We start from the raw sequence: 26,432 nt of genomic DNA, 5'->3' as shown, positions 1-26,432 counted from the left end.
CATTTAACTTGTGTATATTTTCATTGAAAACATTACTAGATAAAGAATTTTCTATTGCATATTGTTCTGCTGCGTGATGCTGTGAGTGCTTGGAGCCATTCTGACATGCTACTGATGCATTGTTCTCCTTAACTCTAGTTTACTAATGTCATGGATTGGTGCTGCAGTATGCCTGGTATAAGTCTGTGATTACGGTAGAATGCTTTGGATAGATTTCACCATACTATTTAGTCGTCTTCAACCAGTCGGGGCTCATTTTAAAGCTCTTGGAATAAGAAAACTTTTCTAATATTGTATTTTTCCTGCATAAAGTTAACACAGGGATATCAGTTTTTGATATCAGTAAATGTTATATAATTTCTTTCTCCACTGCCAAACTTTGCACCGTGGCCCCTCATTTATATTCTTGATTTGGTAAGAGAATGGCTGAAAGTTTCATTTAGGAAAGTGAAAACTATTTCAAGTCTTTCACTTTCGATACGCATACTACCTCAATCATTAAGGTGAAATGGTTGAGGGACCATGGGAAGTAGAAGCCAGACTCTCCATGGTTTGGACTAACTAGCTTTATGTTCAGCCCTTGTCCGCAGACTCTACTGTGATTAGTTCGCCAGGAACTACCAGAAATACCTGCGTTCACGTTTTGCATGAAATATATCGACTTGGACATATATTCATTTCACTGACTTAAACAGTCTCGCAGAGAGGTGAGCCAAAACATTTTCAAGAAATTCCCACTCTATAGTCTACATTTTTTGCTGAAATGATGGATACAAGAGTTATGACAGTGTCTATATTTCATATTAAAGGTTCCGTGTGCTTGAGTCACAAACAAGGTTCAAAAGTCTGCATTTTATTAACATTTCCTTGGTCAAAACTAGACGAGGTGGAAAAGGGCCTCAAAACCGCATAATATACCCTTCTGTGTCACAAAGTTTTCTGCATCTTTTGCGAGAACTGCAAAAAATCTAGTATACGTTGGCAAAATTGATTGAGCTTGCGTTGGCAAACATCAACTTTGCCAATGACATTTATAAAGATGTGGGGTTATGTCAGTCATAATTTATTGAAAAATAATCACGAACGGATAAATAATACCACTTATATTTACCCGGTAGAATATTGGTTTATTAATAATTTTACACCGCAGTTTATTATTTCTTCTCTGTGACGTACATTTATACCCCGTAACATCTTCAGGAAAATTAGCTTACAAAGCTGTCCTGATAATTCTATAGTCTGGGAATTAGCCATCCGAGAGGTAAGGTACCCGTGCATACGAATACAGGATTCAGATCAAACTTATTTAAACTACTGTTGCCCAAGTCTCCCACCGACCCAAATATAGCTATAACAAAGAAACATGTCTCATATCTTTGATATCCCTAACAAAGAAACATGTCTAATATCTTTGATATCCCTAACAGATTTAAACCCCAATCTTATAAAACAAACGTCCAGAGCGTATCTTTGAAAGACAAAACATTTTAAAGGAACAATAACTCGTTAAAAAGTAGCGATAACTTGATCGGATAAAAAGCTTGTCAAGCTCAAGTATCACTGCAAAGATCGGTAAACAAATTTGTCCACATTTAATTATTTTAATTGTACCATTGTGAATTTCCTGCAGCTGTATTGTTTTAAAATTGAAATTCCGGCTGCGATAACCTTGGTTTCATATACGATGACACTAAATTAAAGTGTTTGGGACGTCTAAAGATAAACCTTTTGTTATATAATGTCCCTTATGAACATAACAATAAGTGAAATATTTTCTGCTCAATATAACGATCATAACATATCGCAAATACAATCTTCTCGTATAAACTAAAATCTTAGAAACACAGGTTTTGTACCACAGATGTACACTAGATTAAAATAAAAATGGTATATGATATCGAACCCTTCAATATATATATATATATATATATATATATATATATATATATATATATATATATATATATATATATATATATATATATATATATATATATATATATATATATATATATATATATCAAATAATATAGTAACTTCGATGGTATCCAGTTGTATGAGTACTCTTCAAAGAGCACGGTCGGAGATCATCAGGTTTGAAATATTCCACAAAATTTACGCTTTCATTTAGAAACTGGAATTATTATATATATACTGCATATTATTCTTTGGTATGTATCTGTCTATTATATCGACTACTGAGGTGCATATTACAATGATTCCTTAGTTAGTTTTGTTTCTGAATATTACCGAATGTCTACAGGAAACCCCTTGTCAAACAGCCAAAACTTACTTAAAGAGTGATGAGACAATGTCATAAGCCATACATAACCATGCAAATTAGTCACATGTCCGAGCAATAACTTCCACGGTAAATTATGCAAATGAGTATCAAATCGGGCGGACTACTTTATATTTTGGTAAAAATTGTCGTCTGCTATGTATTGAAACCAGCTCGATGGAGGACAAGCATTACTGACGACTAGCAAAATTGCGAATATTTAGATAATTTGGAAAGTGAATTTTATTACTACACAATGGTAAAACCATGTGACACTTAAATGTAAGTATTTCCAAAAGGTTCCTTTACGGACGTATCATCGACTGTACCGTCTGGGACTGTGAGAAGACATGTCCGTGTGAACACAGCTGACGTCAATGTCCTGGTTGGAGTGCAGAAAAACCCAAACACGGAAATGAAAACAAGATCACACGAAAGCAGCTTTCAAGGAATGAGTTCACACCATGGCAGAAGAAACTCGATCGCCAAGTAAGTACTCAACATTATCTAATGGTACGCCTAGACTCCAAGTGAGTAAGGAACATCTGTTCATGGCTTGTTTGCGAAAATCAACGAGTCATAAAAATACCTAAATAACGACTTTAGGTTTCTCCACGACTTGATCGGGGTAGATGGCAGATTATGATGTATTCATAGTGACATAACGATTATTGCATTACATTAACATCTACATTATATTATAAGAAGATTTAACAATTTTCTATTGGTGTTTGGGTTTCCTTGGTTTGATAAACAGGTGAATGCCTTTGTTTGACCTCAGTACAATCTGACTCGCACGGCTTGGAGGTTTACTTTCGTCTACAGCGAATTCAAATCTATGGATTATCATGGACACACACACTTTTAACTCGTTCATTGCAAAATTCTGGCCGATGCAGTTCCTGTGGATGAAGAAGAAATACTATTGTCAGCAAAAAACAGACAATGTGAACTGAGAGTAAAAGATGAATGTTGTCAATAGAAGTTAAAATTCAAAAAGTTACGACCAGAGATTTATAGTTCTAATTATTCCTAATTTCCAACGATTAATTAATTCATATCTAATAATGCAGGATACGGATATGTCTTTACCATAGAAATCCAGAGTTCTGCGAGAGAAATTTAGCCTGGTGTCAAACACTGAGGATGAAGTTTGTAAACTATTTATCCGTGAAAGCATTGAATTGTGGGTATTGACGTTGTCGTTCTGTAGACAGCGACACTAGACGCTTGGCATTTGCGAGAGCGTATCAATGCATGGCTCGCCAAGTGTGCATTTCGCGATCAACCCACCATTACATTACCATTACTGTTACAGAGTTTGCTGAAATTAATTTTTGCTTCTCTATTTCGATATGATTAAAAAGCTCATGCATAGAATTAGGGGAAGTCTGGCATTGTCTTCATGTGTTACAGCTGTAATGTTTCACTATTAAACATTGACTCCGACAGAATTCTATACACTGTAAAATTTGATCATAAGAAGAAAAAACGAAGTTTCTCACCTTGGTCCAGCCGAAAACGGTATGAAGGCATGGGGAGATCTGTCCTTCATGTTTTCAGGGGAGAATCTTTCCGGATCGTAAACTTCTGGATCAGGCCAGATATTAGCATTGTGATGGCAAGCAAAGATGTTGACACCGGCTACATGGCTATTGTAAAAAAAATTATGTTAGGCCAAGGAAAAAAAATTGTTCATCGGATTTTTCGGACCAAGGTTCAGGAGCGGCGAACGAATTTTTTAATTTTTTTTATACCAAAGTTAACCGCGGTCCCCCCCCCCCCCGCGGAAACCCGACGAAATATAGGGCGCCACCAGCGGCGGTACTAAAGTATTTGCAATGCAGAAATATGAATTTGCCGAAGTCAAAACAAATTTCCAAATAGGGCTAAGTAGAAGCATCGATTCCGATGAACAATTTATTTTTTCTTTCTGGCCTTATTATTAGATTTGTGTGTTAAAGCTTATTTGTCCGAGTGGCGCTGGTATCCGTCTTGGGCGACTGAAACTGGATTTTGAAACAATCTTATTAACAATATAAGCTTAACTGAGCTGCCGTTTTAATTTTTAGGTAACAATTTAAGATACTATGCGCCTCGAAAGTGAAAGACTTTACAGTAACTTTTGCTCAAATTTTCCTCAAGAAATCCTTCAACCATTCTCTTTCAAAATCAAGAATAAAAATCGGGTGTCACCGTGTAAATTTTAGAACTAGAGGAACAAATAACCCAAGATTTACTGATATTTGAAATTTAAAATGGCCGCCATCCCTGTGTTAACTCTATGGGGAAAATTAAATTTTGAATTTTCGAAAAACTAAGATAGTGAGAGTTTTGCTTGCCCCAAGCTTTAAAATGAGCCCCCACACGTGGTAGATCAGAAAAAATTGTAGAAATCTGAGAGCCCGAATATCTTTCCCCGAGGCGCGTTCTACCTTAACCGGTACTTAAAACAATTCACTAAGCTTACTTCACCCTCCCACCACCAGACTTCAGTACGTATCTCCATTGACCATTGACCGTCAGACGGTCATTCCAAATCAGAAACATTTGAATGACTACCATAATTTGATAGAAGGAATCCTCATTTTTGGCATACAGATACGATGTCGGTTCACCTGCTGGTACTGTACATCCATCAGGTAATACCATTGGTTTGGTTAACTGTCTGGCGATGAATGGAACGGGAGGGTGGAGACGGAGGCTCTCTTTGATACACATGGTGGTGTACGGTATCTTGCTGAGATCATCCCTGGAAATTGTATCAAAAATGATAGAATAAAAGCTAATATCATGAACAGCGACAATCTCTATAGATGAGATATTATTAGGGCGCCATAAACCTTAAAGTAAAGAGAAATCAATCATTTCTTTGAAATACCTAATATGATTTCAATCCCAGCTGATTGGTTCGAGTGATAATACTAAACAATGAGAAGAGCTAGTTAAATACTACAGATTCCCTGGATTCATAGGTTAATTTGTTTATCGGTTTCACTGAATAAAATATATTCTCGACCAAGTCAAGTATCGCCTTCCCTTCTCTTTTCCCCTTGCGTTCCTAATTATTGCAAATACATGATGTATGACACAATTTTCCATGGTTCATGAGATTTTGTGTGACTTTGTTGTTCAGCAGGACGTCGTCTTGCGCGGGGAACAAACGGCGCATCCTCCAATATCAAGATAGCCCGTTATAGCCCCAGATTGTTATGTTAGTTAGATTTTACACCGACACCATGTGGTCATACAAACTTCAGAGGTTTCATATGTTTGGCAACTACTAGTACTAACTAGGTGATGTGAAGCTCGTGTAATCTAAAACTTAGTGGAACTTCATGTAGCTTCACACCTCTTTCTCTGTTTGCCTACCCAGCTATTTCAACATCACAGCAGATTCCATTGCCCCTTCTCACCATTCAAAGAGTTTCTCTTCTTTACCCTCCATCAACTCATCGATCTCTTCCCTACATTTCCTGGTACTCAGGATGTCTGGCAAGGTTGTACAAAATCCAGGATATCCCACTGGCTGTGGTGTCATGACCTGCAAACATAAATGTGTCAACTTCATCCCGAATCTCAGCATCAGTCAGACCATTGCCATCTTCATCCTGGTCATGCGCCGAGAGAGAGAGAGAGAGAGAGAGAGAGAGGAGAGAGAGATAGAGAGAGAGAGAGAGAGAGAGAGAGAGAGAGAGAGAGAGAGAGAGAGAGATCAACCTTTGTAAGATCACATATTCAAATTTAAAATCAGCTTAATAATTAAGATTACACCCAGAACATTACCGTGACATACACTGCTGTAACACACATTATCATTACACATTATTATCATGGCAACAGAAAGAATCGCCATGTTTTTGTACCTCTGAGCAAGACAAGACGGCAAACAATCATTATTTTCAAGGGTCTTCATAATCGAGAGTGTGTCAAATATGTTGTACTGGATATGTAATGCTTCCGTGCGTGTCAGTACAAAGATCGAGTTTTCGATTTACATGTATGTCCGTGATTTGTTATGACAAGCGAGTCCTTATGACTTATCGAGTTTGACCTACCTTGGTGGAAAGCAAAATATCCAAGAAATCCAAGTATCTTCTCTTGTTTTCATTCTCTTCCGTCTGCCCAAAACTCAAAGCCCTCCTTCTGTCGGCGATCACTTGTCTGGCCTTATTGTGAACGAAGTCACACGCTTTCTTGGACTGGTAGCCATGGTAACTGATGTTGAAGATCCAGTCGCTCAAGTAGAGTGGGAAGAGGAAGCGGAGTTCTATCAGTCTTGTGATCTGATAAACAGACTTCACGTATGGATCTTCTCTGGAAGGAAACAGACAACTTGGATCTTGGTTCTGCATAATTTATTCTAGTAGTCATCTACGTACGATATGAAGCATTCATATACTGTCCCCGTCAAGGTGAAATTTTTCAGCTCGATTACAACCCAATCATTCAACAAATCATTACTATCTATTCAACTCTGACATCAAAGTCATATTTGTATCAAACTTGTCACCTGTCAGGAACTAACCACATACTGGGCACGGAAGAAGAACCCAGTCTACTGCCTGAAGTGTCGTTGTAAACCGCACACCCCTTTACGGCAACGGCTTGGCGTGCGAGAATGGCCTGAAAGGACTCCGAGTAAAACACGAGTACATTCTCTCTCTCATCTGCTCAGGATACAATCATCGCGATATCGCTAGTTAAAAGTCGACCGAAGCAAAGCTTCTCATGGTGGACCTGGACTGTATCATTTCTGGCTCTGATTTAAACAGAACATTTTTTCCTCATAAAACCATAACGAAAATGAAAGTGGAACATAGGTAACGAAGATATTCAAAAGCAGGAATTCAACTGCACTGTTGCAACTTTGTTTCGCAAATCAGAGTTCACAAAGTTTGAAACGACTCATAGTAAGAATTAAATCACTCACTCCGTTGTTTGACAGTTGCTTTTATAACTGAAGGCGCATTTCAATAAAGTGTCCAACGTCATCAGGCTAATTGAGTTTTGAACTTCGATTGATTTGCTGTGGTCGATGCTGGCCCACTTATCCTAGAGAAAATGAAAATGAAACATACTTTTATAGCGTTTAACGTTTTGATTGCTCAAAGGAGAGGGAATAACCGCTCATCTAAGTAAAACTGTGGCAATTGCGAAAAAGTTAAGCTGTAACTTTTGAAATCTATTTTCCTGTCTTTTCATGTCTTTATACACTTCAGTTCCAGTATGCTCTCCTTGTTTACCTAGCAATGCCTCGTTTCCAACTATAGCCCACAAACTTTGTACGTCTGTGATAGTTTCATGCCATTGTTGATATTTCAGTTTCATTTGTCAATGGCATTACGGTGCACGCATAAAGTGTGCTGTCAAAGGCAATATTTTCGTGTGTCGTCATACTATAGCGAGTAGCATAATAACATGCACTTGTTTTTAGAACTAAAATCATAAAAATATTTTCAAAAGACACATCTATGGTCCTTTTCAACTTGTAATTCGCGTAATTTAGAATGTTTGTAAATGTGACTACTGTGGTTAATGAAATATTTTAATCGACACTGCAATAATAAGATAGCTTAGATCCTATCAAGGCGCCAGTTCCATGAAGTACTAATTCATCCGCGAAACACGAGTCCTTCGGAGCGCCATAGTTTTATCACTGTCACCATTCTCATCTTAATTTCTATCATTGCCATCATTAACTGAAAGGTTAGCTTAAACTTTCACTCGAACTGTTCTCAGAGAAACATTCGACCATTCTCTTTCAAAATCAAGAATAAAGATCAGGGATCACTGTCCGATACTTTGTACAAGAGAAACAAATCACCCAATACATCCGGGACACTTGAAATTCAAAATGGCTGCCATCCTTGACTTAACTTTATGCGGAGAAAATCACATTTTCGGCTTTCTCAAAATTAAGCCAGTGAAAACTTCGTTTACATCATGAGCTTCAAATACCGAAAGTGGTAGACTAATGAGTATTGTCAAAGTTTAAGAGTTCCAATATCTGTTCCTAGAGGCACATTCTGCCGATGGCGATGTCATAAACATTATCGTCTTGCAAACCGTTTCCGCTCTTTTTGATATTGATTCTGACAATCATGGACGTTTTTCAGAATTACTTACAAGCATGATTTTGGTGGACTCACTGAAAACACTGACGTAAGGTTTCAGGATATCAAAGTGAAATCCAGGGGTCAACAATCTTCTGTTTCTTGACCACTTCTTTCCCTTACTTAGCGGCAAGCCGTCGCCAAGCCATGGACGTAGTGTGTTGTAGATAAAGTCGGCGTTTGGCTCTGCAGAAAGAACAAAATGAAACAAAACTCTCCCGTATTTATGAAAAGTAGAATTCACACTTTCAAACTACCATCAAGTAGAAGTTGTGGTACCTGAATCTCAATTAGCTTAGGTTACTTGGTCAGATGAAAATTAGTAAATCACAATTGAATCCCATTGTTTTGTTTTTACTGCATCGTCCGCTCTCACGCCGGGGTCTATTACTTTCCACTAACTACCCGGTGCATGATGGAGTTTTAGTTAAGTGGGTTGTCTGTTTTCGGGAAGCATCCAGCTGCCCGGACAAGAGACCTTGACAAGCGAAGATATTTTACTGTGGCCAATACAGTTTTGAAAACCATCAACAAAGCTGTCCTTTGTTCCCGAAATTAACAACAAAATGCCTGAGCGGCTCTGAAGCTCAGATTCGTAAGAATATTGATCTGATAATGAAGGATCGAGCACGAATTGTGTAAATAATCTATTTTGTTGAGTTGGATTTGGTAAAGTCACGGACAAAGCCCTTCTGTTGTGCCTCTCATAGTGTTACTTTGAATATCCCATATCGAATATCTGATGGGATAAATCCTACATTGGCCCTACGTCTGTGTACCTGTTGCGATGATAGTGGTGGGATCGCGAACACACTCACTCTAACTCCAGTAACTCGGCGTACACCCATGCAAGACACACAATGAAATCCTACATGGTGTAACAAACCAAACATTTCATACAACAAAAGGCTTTAGTTAAATGATAACACATGACAGTGAGGGCAATATCACGATTTGTGGCCTGCCCAAGGGATGGTGGTCATGATCGAAATATTGATGATGCCCGAGCCGCAGGCTCAATATTTCGGTCAGGATCACCAGCTCGAATTTGGAGGAACGCGTCGAATAATCAAGACCTACTTTTGTATTAAAAGGTTTTACTGTAAAAAAAAAAGTGCGCGAGCTTCAAAAGTTGTAGACAGGCACACTGCGTCCAAATATATGGGCGATCATGTGCATTTCTGAACTACCTTGATTCTGGTTACTATGCGCATTGCTATCCGCAAACGGTCCATTTATACACGAAGCCAGCACGAGACTAGGAAAATATCTGGTCGCTCAGATCGTAGTGGTGCGTGGCGTGTTCGTCCTAAGGTTGCTGCACAAGCTTGGAACAAGATTTGGATGTTTAGGGACTGGACATAAATTACAGGGGGGGTGGGGGGTGGGCCGGTGTTTTTTTGGGGTGGGTCGCCATTTTTCGCGCAAGCATTTTTGAAGGGTCATAAAATTTTGTGCAAGCCTATGGGGGAAGGTCACCTTTTTTCATGCATCAAAGCTGAAATTGCATGTTCACATATTGAAGAATATGGAATACTGAAAAAAGAAAAAAATACCTCCTGGCACTTTCATTTTCTGCCATTTCCATTTTCTGCGCGCCCTTCGGGCGCAAATTTAAGGTATAATAAACAATGCATTGATGATCCAAGCAGCCACAATGATTTAAGTTGTCATGATTTCTACTTGTTCAACTCCTCTATTGTGCATAACTGTCCCCTTTAATGACTCTTTCAATAACAATTTGGGAGATCACTTATTTGATATCATTCTCCCATTGACAATACATTGGGTATAGGTATAGGTCGGTGTCAAACGTTCATGTTGCTGTATGTACATTTTTTATTTTTTGAGGACATTGACAGAATACAAACTATTCAGAATAGTGCATAGTGTCATCAATAACAACTGGAAGCTTCAGGTCGAACAATTTTTGAATAACAATTTAGGATCAGATAACCTATGAGTTATTTGTAGTTTTCTCATAGCCTACAATGTATAGTGAATCAACATTTCTGTGAAATTCCAAAATCAAATTTCTTGCACAACCATTGACTTGAAACCACTCTAGTCTAATCATGAACATTAATACCAATAATCAAGTGTACATAAATGCACAGATTTACCTAGTTTTGTATTAGAAAAAAATTATTCATAGTTTCATCATAGACTACCATGTATAGTGAATCGACATTTAAGTGATATGCCAAATTCAAATTTCTTGCACAACCATTGACTGGAAACCCCTCTAGTCTAATCATGAACATTAGTACCAATAATTGAGTGTACATAAATGCACAGATTTTCCTATTTTTGTATTGGAAAAAAATTATTCATAGGGTTACATCATAGACTGCCATGTATAGTGAATCAACATTTCGGTGAAATTCCAAAATCAAATTTGTTGCACACACATGGACTTGTAACCACTCTAGTCTAATCAAGAACATAAATATCAATAATCAAGCATACATAAATACACAGATTTTCCAAGTTTTGTATTTTGAAAAAATAATTCATAGTTTTGTCATAGACTACAATGTATAATGGTTCAACATTTTATGCGAAATTCCAAAAACAAAGTTATTGTACACAGATGCATGTGTTACCACCCTCTTCTAATCAAGCACAATTATGTCAATTATTCAGGGTCCATATATGCACAAATAGTGCATATTTTTAATTCTGAAAACAATTTTTTACAGTTTTGTCATAGACTCCCATGTATAGTGGATCAACATTTTGTGCAAAATTCCAAAAACAAGTTATTGTACACAGATGCACGTGTTACCACCCTCTTCTAATCAAGCACAATTATGTCAATTATTCAGGGTCCATATATGCACAAATAGTGCATATTTTTAATTCTGAAAACAATTTTTTACAGTTTTGTCATAGACTCCCACATATAGTGGATCAACATTTTGAGCGAAATTCCAAAATCAAATATCTTGTTCACATGTGCACTTGTAAACAACCCATGCTAATCAAGTATATCTATATCAGTTATTAAACATCTATAGATGAACAGATCTTGCTAGTTTTATACTAGATACACGTTCGTAGTTTTCTTATAGTCGCCTACCATGTATAGTGAATCAACATTATCGATGAAATCTAACAATTACATTTTTTGTACAGGCATGCACTTTTTACCAGCCACTTTGAGCAAAGTACATTTACATGAATTATCACACACATATGATTTGATATTTTTTGGACAACGCGTTCCTTTCGGGAGGGCGACTTAAAAAGTATAGCAAGTCAGAAGGGGGTCGTGAACACATTGCGGGTTTGTTGGGGGGTATTGAGAAACAGGGGAGGGTCACTTATTTTCATGCACGGATAAGGGGGAGGGTCACTAATTTTTGTGCATGAACTTTTGAAGGGTCACTATTTTTGACGCAGCGGTGTTTCGAAAAACACCGGCCCATCCCCCCTGTAATTTATGTCCAGTTCCTTAAGCTTTATAAAGGTTAGTTTGTCCTAAGGTTCAACAAATGTATCAAGGATAAGCTTCAGCGAATCTTGGGCGTACCAGTCTTAAATTAAGTCGGTACGCTCACCATTGTACTGAGCTTCAGCGCCAAGCTTCATATAACCTTGACTAAGCTTTGACCAAGGTAATGCACAATCGTGTATGTAGTGGGCAATGGGGAATTTCAGTAGTAGTGGGGAAAGGGCCGTGTGGAGCTTGAATTGTTTTGGGGAGTGGGGAGCGGGCAGACCATAGATACTGGAGGGCAGTGGGCATCAAAATTCAGTGGGAGGGCATATTTTCTGTATATGCCAGTGGGAGAGCAGTTACGAACAGCTGTACTTTGCCCTCCAAATTTTAGGTCAAGGTCAAAAATAAGTAAAATCGGTATATTCGGCCTTCAAAACATGTTTTGTGATGTTTGATGAAATTTACCAGGTGCCGGCACATGTTTTTATCTCCAAAACAATGCTATATATTACTTTAACTTCATTTTTATCATTCAAAAGGTATATGATAAAACCTTTAGGGCCCTGATACACACGCGATTGTGCATTACCTCGATCAAAGCTTAGTCAAAGTTATATAAAGCTTGGCGCCGAAGCTCAGTACAATGATGAGCGTGCCGACCTAAATTTAAGACTGGTACGCCCTTGCAAGATTCGCCGAAGCTTATCCTTGCACAACGATTTATCAGGTTACTTTGATGATAGGTGTAAACCAGTTAATTTAGGACAGTCTCTGATCAATTTCCTATTATATGCTGTATTAATTTCAGAATCAGAGGCTGGATTACAACGTTGCTTTGATAAACTTCATTCATATTGTAATGACTGGAATTTAGAAGTCAACACTAACAAAACCAAAGTCATTGTTTTCAACAAGAATGCTAGGGTCCTTCGTCATAAATATAACTTTTATCATAATAGTATGAAATTAGAAATTGTTCAAAGCTACAAATACTTAGGCATAGACTTCAAATGTAATGGGAAGTTTGACATTGCAAAGGAGACTCTATACAAGAAGGCACTGAAAGCGTTCTTTTATATTAGAAAAGTTGTCAGTTCATCAGCTAACATAAATATTCATGCATGGATTCATATTTTTGACCATGTTATTAGGCCTATACTAACTTACGGATGTGAAATTTGGGGAACTGAGAATATTCAGATAGGACACCAATTGAAAAATTGAATCTTAAGTTGTGTAAAATACTTCTCCAAGTTAATCAGTCAGCAACAAATTTAGCAGTGAGAGGTGAGATGGGCAGGCATCCTCTTTTAACTTTTATCAAGAAAATGATGGTTAAATATTGGTATAGAACATACACTTTGATCCATGAGGTGATGGTATTTTGTACTAACAATAACATGGCCTGGGCAAATGCAATGCAAGAAATTACAGGATTGGAGAGTGTTGGTAATTTTTGGCAAAATGATAAACATAGTGTGAAAAAGTTAACAGATAAGATAAGTAATGACTACATTTTAAAATGGAAAAATGAAGTTAATGCAGAAAAGACATCATCAGGAGAGAATAACAAATTACGCATTTATAGAAAGTTTAAAACGGATTTTAAATGGAAAAGTATTTAAGCTGTATCAAGGATAAAAATGACAGAAAATACATTACCAAGCTGAGCATAAGTGACCATAATCTGATGATTGAGAAAGGTAGACACATGAGACCAAAACTAAAAGCTGAGGACAGAATTTGTAATAGGTGTGATACCAACTCAGTTGAGGACGAATTTCATTATATCGTGTGTTGTCCATGTCATACACAATCACGTCAAAAATTGTTAGACTCGATAGCAGTCAACAATGAAAACTTCAACAACTGGGATTTGCAAGCCAAATTTTGCTACATAATGAGCAATACAGATAGCATGATATACCTCACAACATTTATCCAAGAAACATATATTTTTTAAGATTACCCCACATTCCCTATTCTGCATAAAGTTATATCTTATGTATATATATATATATATATATATATATAATATATATATATATATATATATATATATATAATATATATATATATTTTTTGATAAGTATCCTTTTCTTATTTTTGTAGTATTAGTTCTTGACTATGTTCACCTTTGAGGGAATAACGTCAATAAGTTATTACTATTACATTTGTTGAACCTTAGGACAGCTAACCTTTATAAAAGCTTAAACTTCCAAATCTTGTTCCAAGCTTGTGCAGTAAACGATGGGCCAAACTTTACGGATAAGCTTTTAATCATCCTCGTTTCTATACTAGCTTTGGGGTCCCTTGACCCAGCTTTTGACCTAATACGTCAACCCTTCGTGTGGCTCGCGCAAAAAAGGTTCGGCTCGAGTCCCTGTAGTCAGTTTCAGCATCACACAGGGATGAACTCATGGCTGTTAGGTGTGCTAATTCCAGCTCATGGTTACCCGGTACACAGGCACCACGGTAGTTGATAGCGCTTTTAATGTAATAGAAAGGGTGGTCGCATATCGACGAAGAAATTTCAGATAAAAATATTGAAAATACATGAACATATTTGATTATATCACTGTCATATATAACGAACATGCATTCACAGTTATATAATGTTTTGCCACCTAAAGATGAGAATAAATTAACACGTTTAAAATTACGCGACGCCGGCCCCGTGTACGTGGAGAACGTACGTACAAATAGATACAAACACGATTGGCACTAATTTAGGATAATTGGATTTTCATATTTTTTCAAATTTCTCAAAAATGTTACGTGCCCTATAGCTAATGATTGCGATATAACAAATTACTCACAAAACAAGTGTGTAACTTAAAAAAAAGCAGATGAGCTTACATTTGCAGATTAAATGGACATTACTTCACCATCAAATTATCCCAAATTAGTTCAATATAATATATATATATAATATATATATATATATATATATATATATATATATATATATATATTATATTACTAGCACACATTAAGATGAAGAGTTATTTAATTAACACATCTTTATCTCGAAAGTTGATTCTTAGCAAATCGTTTCTCGACAAAACACAAATACAGAAGTAGGGCTGTGTTTACAAATACTGGGGAGGGGCGCTGGAGGAATCGCGAAATCTTATTTTTCTTCAGATCCCCCCTCAATACCCTCAACAAATTTCAATTTCTCCTTTCGAATGATCAAATTTTTTCAAGTCCCCCTCAACTACCATATATCCAGCGTTTTATTAGGAATGTACGCGCATTTAGTTTTGCGTGCAGATGCATGTTCGACACTACCCTTTATGACGCACTCATATAATATAAACAAGAAAAGTAAACTCATAAATTTGAACAGACGTGGTGGGTATAGCCGATTTGCCCCAAAATAGGCCATACGCACCACGTCTTAGTCTGTGTGGGAAAGTTGTCATTCTCTGTCACTGCAGGTATGCAATGCAGTGACAGTGACACTGCCTGTAGGCAATAGCTGTATTAACTTTGATCATTTTAACAATATTATGTTCAGTTTATCGACTGGATTCTTGTTCTGCTCCCTAAAACATATTTAACTGTCGAGTATTCAGCTTGCTATAACAGCCTGTCCATGTGTACTGTGCATTTGTATCATTGACAAATGACTTTTAGTCTGGACCTTAATTCAATAATCAACAATAGTGTTTATATATGGGCTTTGTGACAAGCTGAATATTGGGTGTTTTCAGCATGCTGTAGAGAAATAGCAAGACACTTTTTGTGATACGTAACATTGCATAGAAATATTGAAAACATCAACTGTCGCAGCTTCTGTCCCGTTACATGGTATTCTTGTTGTTTTTCTTATGAAAATTCGATGGCATTCATACCCCTGAATGCAATAAAATGGTTGACAGAATTTGCTAAAATTGAACTTATTACTTACTTTAGAACTATTGGACGACATGAAAATGCTACTCGTTTTTCATTATGGAATCTGAAAATGTAAAAAATATAGGGAACCTAAATTTATCGAGTCCCCCCTTACAGGCAGAGTGAAACCTTCAAGTCCTACCTCCGCTAACTCAATAATTTTCAAACCCCCCTGAATTCTTCTTCCAGCCCCCACCAGCATTTGTGAATGCAGCCTAATGGAACGGCCGACATAGATTTTTGCGTTGCCGAGCTGACTGGGTTAAACAAGACATCTGTGCCTGATAGACATGACCTACATATCCACGGTAGCCTACTTTGAATGTCAAGTGACTGTTGGTCTGGCTGAGCTGATAGACAAACAGACAGACAGACATAGATAGATAGATAGATAGATAGATAGATAGATAGATAGATAGATAGATAGATAGATAGATAGATAGATAGATAGATAGATAGAGATAGGTAGATAGATAGATAGATAGATAGAGATGGATAGTTTGATGTTTCGATAAAATCGTCATGGAGTATTTAGAGATACTTCAGCGTCTAGGACCTGTTGCTGAGGATTATGCAGTATACAGAGTTCAAGTTAACAGACTTACCGAAATCACGTGTCCAAAGAACCAATGCGCCTGGGGGGCATCGAAATCTTGAATACTCGTTCGTGTTCCTTCATTTGACGTAGTAAGCGGACCATCTTTACTAAAGCGGTGACCGTGAATGCAACAATTATGGCTACAAGTACAAAGTCTGCACGCAGGAACAAGCCCGCTTTCTGGTGAGCTCAGAGACAACAGTTTGGGCTGTCATTTTCTTTCGCTCGTCAAATCTTGCACGATCTCTCTCCCAGTTCCCAATGTCACACTAGTCGTCACGAGAGGGGAAACTTTGCTTCCTATTGCCTGTCTTGATCGGGAGAACTATAACATTTGTCATAGACCCTCCAAAAATATATATAGCACGATAACAGTTTCTTCCTAGGTGCGCGTCTATAAAGAAAGGAGAGGCACCTCACCTTTGTTACATAGCGAATAAAGGTTAGCGTTCAGTTATTACGGCCGGGGGTGGGCCGGCAAAGTCCGGGGTTTCACCTAGGATTTGAAAACTGCAAAGGGGTGGGGAGGAGTCATGTATCATTCAAACAGTAGAGAGTGGGGGTGGGGATCACTTGATATTCATAAGTATTCGTCCCGTCAAAAGTAGTTTCCGTGTTCAAAAATATTCTGGGAAATAAAAATGATTCGCTGCATGATTCCATTCTCTGACGTCATTTGACTGTAAATCTGAATAAAGTATAATTATCTATTACATGAACATCTTGCCTGCAGCAACTCTGGGGCTTATCTTCTTGTAAATCGAGCTTACTGAGGGCAATGAACAATTCCTATTACTTACATATTAGAGATATAGCAAGTTTTGTGAGGTAAAATATTTAACAGTTACCTGTAGTCTACAATGAAAAGTGAAATAATACTTTTCGATGAAATTTCAATATCATAATTGTTGTCCACATCTGAATTTTCAAACACCCTATTTGAAGCAATTATATTTGTATTAATCGTCAAACACCTATAAAAGCACAGATTTAGTTAGTTTAGCATTGTAAAAACAATATTCATAGTTTTCTCATAGGCCACAATATATAGTGAACCAACATTATGAATTAAATCTAAATATCAAATTTTTGTACAGACACGCACTTTTTACCTGCCACTGCAAGCAAAGCACATTTACATGAATCATCAAACATGTGTAAGTGTACAGATATAGATTTTTTTATGGGAAAATATATAATAGTTTGCCCAATACACTCCCATGTATTATGATTTGATATTTTAGGACAGAGCACTATGCCAGCCACATTTTGCCTTTTAATAGTTGTGCAAAAAATGGTGACCTTCCCCAAAAGCATGCATGAACTTTCATGACCCTATAAATGCTTGCGCAAAAAATGCGACCTGTAATTTCTGTCCAATCCCTTTGAGGGGGATTTCAAAATTTAAGAAAGTCAGAAAGGGAGATTTGAATGTTATCACATTGTGAGTTTGTCAGTGGAGTAATTTGGAAAAAATCTTAAGAATATTTTTTTAGTCTATCACACCCCTTCCAGAGGTATTTGTGTGTGCAGCTTTACCCAAACATTTTTATTTATTTATTTTTTTGTGGGGGGGGGGGGTTTCATGAATTTTTGTCATCTAAGAAGGGACCCATCTCAGCAGCAGCAGTTTTTATAGGTTTTACTGAGGGAACGTTTTTTGTGTTTCGTCCCCTCTCATATTTCTAGTCGGGGGTTGGGTGGAGGCGGGGGGGGGGAGATTTGCTTGCTCTGGCTGTGCCATGTTTTCAAAATATATTAACATGTTTGATTTTTCACATTAGTCCGGTGGGGTAAACATGTCATTCTACGTATCATATTGCGTATTGGAGTTGCCAATGTCAACTTCGTTGAGACCCTTGTTTTGGTCTCCAGGGAGGGTGGATGGTTTTTCCATGTTTCTGTTCTGCTTTCTGCTTTCCACAAAACCGAGTCCATAATACTGTCAGAAGTTTTAGCAACTACTCAATAAGTGTTTTCAATGGTTTCTTCTAAAATCAGTTTGTTATCTTTGAATGTTAGAGGTATGGGCCAACTTAAAAAGCGCAAAAAGGTTATTCGTTGGACTAGACAGCAGGGGGCAACAATCACAATGTTACAGGAAACTCACAGCACCCAAAACATTGTCAAATACTGGAACACTCAATTCCGTTGTAAAAACTTTTATGCACATAGCTCTGCAAATAGCACGGGTGTCATGACCATTAACCGTGCAATCACTGCACGATTCATGATGAAATTTCACACCCAGAAGGCCGTTACCTTTTGCTTAATATTACTCTTCATGGTAAAACTTTTTTGCTAGTTAACTCGTATGCTCCAACAGAAGAGAAGCCTCACTCTGCTTTTCTGAAAAAGTTTTTTTCTGAGATCAAGAATGCATGTCAGATCAAACATCTGTATCATATGGGGTGGCGACCAAAATCTGGCACTAAATCATGACATAGACCGTATGGTTGGAAACCCACACATCTGGAAACTGTCCCAAAATTTCAAGTAAAAAATTGTATAGATGCTCTTGACCTGGTGGATATCTGGTGCCTTCGAAATCCAGAAGCTCTTATGTATACCTGGAAACGTATTCACCCAACTATCATTAAATGCAGGTAGGACTACATTCTCATTAGTGATCCAGTTACAAAACTTAGTAGAATGAACTGATATCATCCCATGTGTACTATCTGATCATTCAGCCATCACTCTGAAATTGAAGTTTGAGGAAACTTCAAGGGGTTGTTCATACTGGAAACTGAATACCAGCATCTCAAAAGACTCTGACTACGGTTCACAAATAGAGGAGAATTTTCCCATATGGGTACAAGAGGCAACACACTTCACAGATACTAGTGGGCTATGGGACTGGTTAAAATTCAGTTTTAAAGCTCCATAAGTTGTATCTTTTGACTATTTTTTCAGAACTTTTGTTTTGTGGTTTCCCTACACTTTCTGCATTGAATCCCTAAACTGTAATTTAATGCCAAGTATTTAGCATATCAACACAACATATATGAGTATAATCTACATAATTATTGTTGAAAATTGTATTCAAGTCCGGACTAGAATTCATTTGTAAACAATAAACAATGATCACTACACACATACAAGCTGTGTTGACAAAAAGAATACTCGAAATTTCAGCATGACAAACGGATTAGGGTCAGACACGGCAGTTGATATACAGAAGAAGAATACTGAAAAAACTTGCAACAAGTTAAAGCTTAGGGACCGTCTCAGATTGTCGCAGAAGTTCAAGAAACGAAATTTCTTCGTTTAGATCAAAACCCCCTCCCCCCTCCCCCTAAACGAAACTTCAAAAGTGCGAAATGTTCATGTCTGCCTGAGAGTACAATGTTGCATTTTGCTATAGCTACTAAAGACGTATTCCCCTTGCCACATTACAATTAAAGTAAACGATCAGATTTGAGTACTAACAGGGCATTTTACCGCATAAAAGTTTCATTTTATTTTACTTTCCCTTTTTGCATCTCTTGTGCTGTTGTTTGTCTTTGTGAACACGCAATTTGTACTTGGTAGGGGCGGTAAATAAGCGAAAAAATTTGACAAGGGGGCCCAGGCATGTTCAATCTTATTAAAACGACTATGACCAGGTGCATAACAAGTGAGAATAAAGACATCTAGTAGTTAGAGCAGACGCTTATAAATAGCACATTTTAAAAAATGATACTTTTTGTCTTTGTATAATTTGATGAATGAAATGTTTAGGATACAATGTTCCTATCGGTAAATTGTGTTTGGGGCACAAACGAGATGGAAACAGTTACAAATTTGTTGGCACGAGTGTGCAGTTTTTCTTAATTTAAATAAACACACGAAAACTTGTGATCACAAAATAAAAGTGCGAAAGTGAAGTTCACTAATTGAATGGAGGTCAAACCCCCTCCCCCCCCTAAACGAATAAATTTCGCTTTTTGAACTTCTGCGACAATCTGAGACGGTCCCTTATGTCCCTTTAAGAAATTACAATCTCGTTTTGCAAAAAAGAAACGCATTGAGTACAGGAAACCCGTTTCCAATTTGGAAAAATACCGTCAAGGACACTATAAGCTCACATTCGGTTTGAATTGGTCCATTCGAGAAATATAAAAATATAAATATATAAAGTTTTCTTGACCAAAAATGACAATATTGTCTTAAAAATACAAATTTGTATATTTCAGGACAATTTCAACATATCTAACTATTGTCATCTCTGTACGTCTGTGTACCAAATATGAAAGCTGTCTGTCCAGGGGTTTTAAAAAGGAAATACTGTTTAAGATTTTTTGACCAAAAATGACAAAATTGCTCAAAAATAGTAATTTTCCCAATTTTGTCATAATTTCAACAAATTAGAAGAGTAACACCCTTGCAAAGAGACAACCAAAATTTGAGAGCGATTGGGCTGGCGGTTTCAGAGAAGAATAATTTTTACTGAAAATGAGAAAAATCACCAAAAAATTCAGCAAAAATACAAAATTAAGGATATCTTCACAATATTCATAAAACTGTATAAGGTTCACCTAAGGTACTTGCACACAAATTTTCAAAGCAATCAAAAAAGCGGTTCTTGAGTTATTAATTCTTAACCATTTTCACATTTTGTAAGCTCATTTGCATAATTTTGGCAATGCAGACTTCATTTGAACAAAATCCCATCTATAGCCCAGGATGCATCAACACACCAAATACCAAGCTGAAACGTGCAGCGGTTTGTGTGTTTTTGATGTTGACGGACATACTGTACGTACATACATACATACATACATACATACATACATACATACATACATACATACATACATACATACATACATACATACACACATACATACAGACGCCATCGACTTCAGCCTATACGATAAACTCACATTGGTATAACCAAATGTGAGCTAAAAAACCCTGAATAGAAAATTAGATGAAAACTTATCAAAAAGTCAACAGCTGCAGATATTCGCCATTTTGAATGCACAAAAGATGCTTTACAACATGAGTACGATATCAATCATTAGATATAGAGCAACTGGCATGAATACAGAGAGAAAAACACAAACTATTTCTTACAATTAAAGAAATCAAATGTTAAGAAATCTCAAATTAATGCCCTCCATCGTTCTGATGGGTCATACTATAGTAATCCCAATGTCTTGACTGAGATCAAATCATTCTATCAAAACTTGAATTCATCCCAATTGTTGTAAACGAGCCAAACTATAATGCCAAACAAGCCCATTTCGTGGACAATCGTAACATTCCAAAACAGTCTGACTCTGATGACATGAGAAATCGCTGTGAGGGCGCCATATCCACCGAAGAAGCGCTGGTAGCAGTCAAGTCTTTCCCTAACAACAAAACCCCAGGGAACGATGGAATCCCAGTTGACTCTTACAAAACCTTAAGGCCTTTAATTTCCACGAATGTTTTAAATTCCCTCAGCACAGCTTTTGAGAAAGGCCATCTTTCAACCTGACAACGTCAAGGGGTTTGCTAGCATGCTTGAAAAGGGGCAGAGACAGAAAGTTGACTAAAACTGGAGGCCTATATTCCTTTTAAATTCAGACCACAAAATCGGCTCAAAATGCCTGGCCAAAAGACTAGAAAGGGTCCTCCCTCATATTATTCACAAATATCAGACAGCTTTCGTCAAACTTCGCTTCATTGGTGATGTTGTCAGACTTGCTGAAAACATCCTTGATTATACAAAAGATTTTAATCTACCTGGTATTATTTAGCCATTGATTTTGAGAAAGCTTTTGACTCAGTTGAATGGCAATTTCTCTTTAAAACATTTTCTGCATTTAATGTTGGCCCATCTTTCCAACAGTGGATAAAAGTCTTACACACTGACATCTCAAGTTGTGTGATGAACACGTTTCAGTACAGGTTACTTTACACTGGGTCATGGAGTGAGACAGGGTGACCCTATCTCTCCCATGCTGTTTATTTTAGTGCTCTCTACGGTCAGACCAAAGTATTAATGGGATAGAAGTAACAGGTTTTGGTTCATTAAATCATCATCATATGCTGATGATCTGATATGATTCCTCAATGACATTGCCTCCTGTAAAACCATTTTTGAAAAGTTGAATACATTCAGTGAGATTTCTGGAAACGAAAACCTGGAAACAAAACCATCGCGAAACGGTCATGACCATTAATTCATTTTCGCGATGGTTTCATTGATCGTGTCTAAATCCGGGGTCGGATATATGCATGGTCACCCATTCATTCAGTAACTTTCAACATGTCAAACAATATAAGTAGTATCTCGTATCAAACAGAATTCATAAAAATGGCCGACTTTGTCCCTTTAACTCTGGAGGTCGGGTCCAGATACATAGACTACAGCAACCTCTTATAGAAGAGCTCTATTTCGAAAAACCAAAATACCGCTGCGAGGGGAGATTTTTAATTTTTGAAACAAATATCCTGGATCTCGTGAGAAACCCTTTCAAAATTTCAAATGATAATGCCAAGTAGTCTTGGAATAGAAAGGAGTAAATAAACGAGGTCCTCTGCTGCTGGGACAATTGTATTTTGTGGCGTGATCTTGATTATATCTGTTTTAAGAAAGCATAAAACTTATCTCTGGCATTGTAAACAATGGGATATAATGAAAAGTATTTTGGACTTTGTTTTATGTTGTCAGTTAGTATTAATATTGCCGATGACAAGATAAGTTTAAGCATCTATTATTTGAATGACAGTTACATATCAACAGTACTATAATCAAACGGCACAAAATCATTTTAAACACACGTCAGAACTTCATTCACCAGCTTTGCCCAGTGTCTTCCCTTATATCCAATACAAAATGTGTTCAAAATATGTTATGTTGGGTACACGCTTTGTATCATTTGTAACCTTTTTAAATATTTAATACATAAAGTTACAATAAAAGATCATACCTCAGTTGTCATCTACACAAACGGACCAAGAGTACCGTGACCCTCGCCTGCCGCTTCACTGTAAGGGACCTTGGCATGAGTGCAATAGTGTCTTTGATCAAGGCATTTGATCGGTCTTTGCTTCACCTTTCGCCATTTTCATGACCACATAATCACACCGTGCGCTTATTGAGAGGCGACAGGGGGGAGGTCGATCAGGTGATCCAATCAAACTTCTTAGAAATCACCACTCAGAGAGTCTGATCACAAGCTGCAGAAGCTTTAAAAGACACTGACGCATAAAGAAAACTTTTTGAATTTATTTCGCAGTCAGCATGGCGCAGATGGCATGACCATCAGGGATATTAACAATTTATGATTAGTAAGCCAAAAGGTGGTGTCCGACTTTCAAGGTGATTCCCCGCGGTCCCACTACCTAACTTAATTCACTTCCCATTTCTTTGAAAAGTGAACTGAGATACACCCAGCTGTTTACTGACTTCATTCATTTTCCCCAAGCAAGGTCAGTCATTTGATTTGCAACATGTCTTAGACTACTATTTAGCTGAAGAACATGCGTTCTAGTCGAGTTGCAATTGCATTATTTTAGGTATCCTGTATTAATTATTATTGTCTAGTCAAACATTTAATATTAGTAAAAACAGAGATAATGTACATTGATGGCATGGGACTATAGTATGGAGGTTACAACTGTAAAGAACAGTAGAAGAACTGAGTCTCAACGTGTTATCTTATTCGATTGGTCTAGTTCCGTACAGCGTACTGAAAATTGTCAACTGATTCTTCATCGCCACCTTTCGTTGTTCAGCAGGTAAGCGTCAACAGGATCTAAATTTATACAGCCGACAACTGTGGTGTAACACACCTGGCCAGTCACCCATAGGCCTACATACCAATTTTCTGACAATCAAAGAAGATCAATGACCAACCAATGCCATAATGCCATTGCGGTGGTGTCTCTTCTTTTGCCATGGTGATATCGCCCAAGGAATAGTTCATCACATTTTGAACAAATTGGTCAGTATGTGGACAAGCCATGTTTTCGCCTCATAACATCAGGCAGTTCTTCCTCACAGTTTACATAAGACTAAAAGATCCTTCGATCGAGGGCGCTCTCTACGGCCCCCCAAAGGTGGGAGCGTGGAGGGCGCCCTCGAACGACCAATCTTTCAATCTGAATTTCCATTGCGGTATATTTAGTATACTAGTTATACAGTGTATTGCGTCTGAGAGGATTCAAAAAGTTATTCATTATACTTGTGCTGCAGTCGAATTAGTGATCACGGTATCACCATCACCGTCGTCGTAATCATCATCATCATCATCATCATCATCATCATCATCATCATCATCATCATCATTAAGATGTAACTCTAGCTCTGCTTTGTTACTGCCAGTGTTCTGTATAGTTTCCAGATGATTAAATTTTTCCCTCTGTTTCTCTCCTGTTTTGCTTTTTCTTGAGTACGATGATTTTATTTTTTTTAGTTCTTTCGTTTGGCCGGCAGATTCCAGATAAATCTGCTTCCTTCTGTAATGAACGGCCACTGCGGCCCACTTTTATTGCAGAACTTTACATTTTTTCAATAAGACGCATTCATTTAGGGGTCATAAACATTACCAATAACGCAAGTTTAGGTCAGGATCCACTGCTTCCAAAAGGACAAGTATCATATTCTCTATTGATAAGTTTTCACGGTCCCATCATAAAATGTAACCATTACAGCAATGGTCACTCCCATACTAAAGAAACCCTCATATTATTGCAATTAATTAAAAAATTATTGACCAGTCTCCAACCTGCCCTTTTTCTCTAAAATCCTGGAGAAAGTAGTTTCTCGAAAACTGAGTTGATACCTATCTGAGCATGCACCACTTGAATAACTACAATCAGCCTAAGGGAAATTCTATTGTACGGAAACAGCTCTGCTCGTAGTCCGTGATGATATATGCATTTCACTCGACACAGGCAAGCGTGTTCTTCTTGTGCTTCTAGATCTCTAAGCAGCCTTCGACACAATTGACTACGACATTCTTTTTCCATTATTCGTCTAGAAATTATGAATATGATATGGTATTATACAAGCCTTACCTGTGTCGAGTGTGTGGCTATTTACCCTCGCTATCTCTGTTTAGTGTTTCGAAGAAAATAGTCCATATCTGTGAATTGCCCTCCCTATAATCCCCTTCATTAATTTGTTCTGCCGATCACCAGCGCGGGGACTTTTCGCCTTGACCAAATAACTCGTTAGCAGCTCAGAAGGTAAAAGACAGGTGCAGCCAACGGATCTATTCATCGAAAAAGCTATTCCGGGAGCAGTTTTTTGGGGGCAGGGGAAATTTTAATTTTGTTATGGCAGGGGTCATATTTTTAGCTGGCAGGCAGCAGATTTTAAAAACGATTGGAACTAATTTGGGATAGGATGGTGAAGTAATGCCAATTTAATCTACAAATGCAATCTGATCTGTTTTCCTTTTTACATTACACACTTGTTTTTATGAGTAATATTTATTATTGCAACATTCAACTATCTGGCACCTGACACTTTTGAGAAATTTTGAAAAACATGAAAATCCAATTATCCCAAATTAGTTCCAATCGTGTTTTTAATTTTTTTATCGGGCAGGGCAGATATCGGTTAATTGGCCTGGGGATCGGGATTGGGGAAAAACGAGGAGAGGAGAAGTTACTTGTAAAACAGGTACTGGGGAAAATCGACAGTTTTTTTATCACAAGGCAAGGGAGCTTCATGTCTGCAGGGGAATGATAAAATTTTAAGGGTAAAAATTTTCCAGGGCGGAGGAAATCGACAAGGGTTTTTTGCCACAGTGCAGGGGAGCTTCAAAAATGCACAATGGAGAGGGGAAACGGGCAAAAATATGTGGGGAGTGGGTTAAATGAAGTTTGAGTGCGGGAGGGTAAGTCGAAAAATTTTCAGTTGCAGGGCAAATTATGAACAGCTAATTAATTACCCTCTGGACTTAAAATTAGTCAGTTCACATTACTTGTCCTGCACAATATATCTTAATAAGAACCCGTGCATCGTTCGTTAGCTGCACCTGAAAAGACGTCTTTTACCTTATGAGTTATCTGGTTAGGGCGATAAGTCCCAGCGTTGGTGATCGGCAGAACAAATTAATGAAGGGGATTGGGGGTAATTAATAGATATAAACTTTTTTCTTC

At 37.5% G+C, this 26,432-nt stretch overlaps 1 protein-coding gene across 1 annotated transcript; it reads right to left on the bottom strand.

Moving 5' to 3' along the window:
* Window positions 1–4,708: 4,708 nt before the first annotated feature.
* On the bottom strand, window positions 4,709–24,220 carry LOC139116388 (leukotriene-B4 omega-hydroxylase 3-like). The gene is made up of 6 exons (XM_070679025.1): window positions 24,142–24,220; window positions 8,411–8,583; window positions 7,215–7,336; window positions 6,340–6,598; window positions 5,698–5,892; window positions 4,709–5,033 (listed from the first exon to the last, which is right to left on the bottom strand). The coding sequence occupies exons 1-5, from the start codon at window positions 24,218–24,220 to the stop codon at window positions 5,749–5,751; spliced, it is 777 nt and encodes a 258-aa protein (XP_070535126.1). The 3' UTR covers window positions 4,709–5,033; window positions 5,698–5,748.
* Window positions 24,221–26,432: the final 2,212 nt, after the last annotated feature.

The sequence above is a fragment of the Ptychodera flava genome, chromosome 17, assembly GCF_041260155.1.
Source record: "Ptychodera flava strain L36383 chromosome 17, AS_Pfla_20210202, whole genome shotgun sequence".
In the NCBI taxonomy this organism is placed as follows: Eukaryota; Metazoa; Hemichordata; class Enteropneusta; family Ptychoderidae; genus Ptychodera; species Ptychodera flava.
This window is presented reverse-complemented; position numbering and strand designations above follow the sequence as displayed.

Excerpts from the sequence above, each read along its gene's own strand:
- LOC139116388 (XM_070679025.1), bottom strand. The coding sequence starts at position 24,220 with ATGGCAAAAGAAGAGACACCACCGCAATGGCATTATGGCATTGGTTGG. Across the intron at positions 7,337-8,410 it reads AGTCCACCAAAATCATGCTT|GATAAGTGGGCCAGCATCGA; the intron begins GTAAGTAATTCT and ends CATTTTCTCTAG. Across the intron at positions 5,893-6,339 it reads ATATTTTGCTTTCCACCAAG|GATGAAGATGGCAATGGTCT; the intron begins GTAGGTCAAACT and ends GCGCATGACCAG.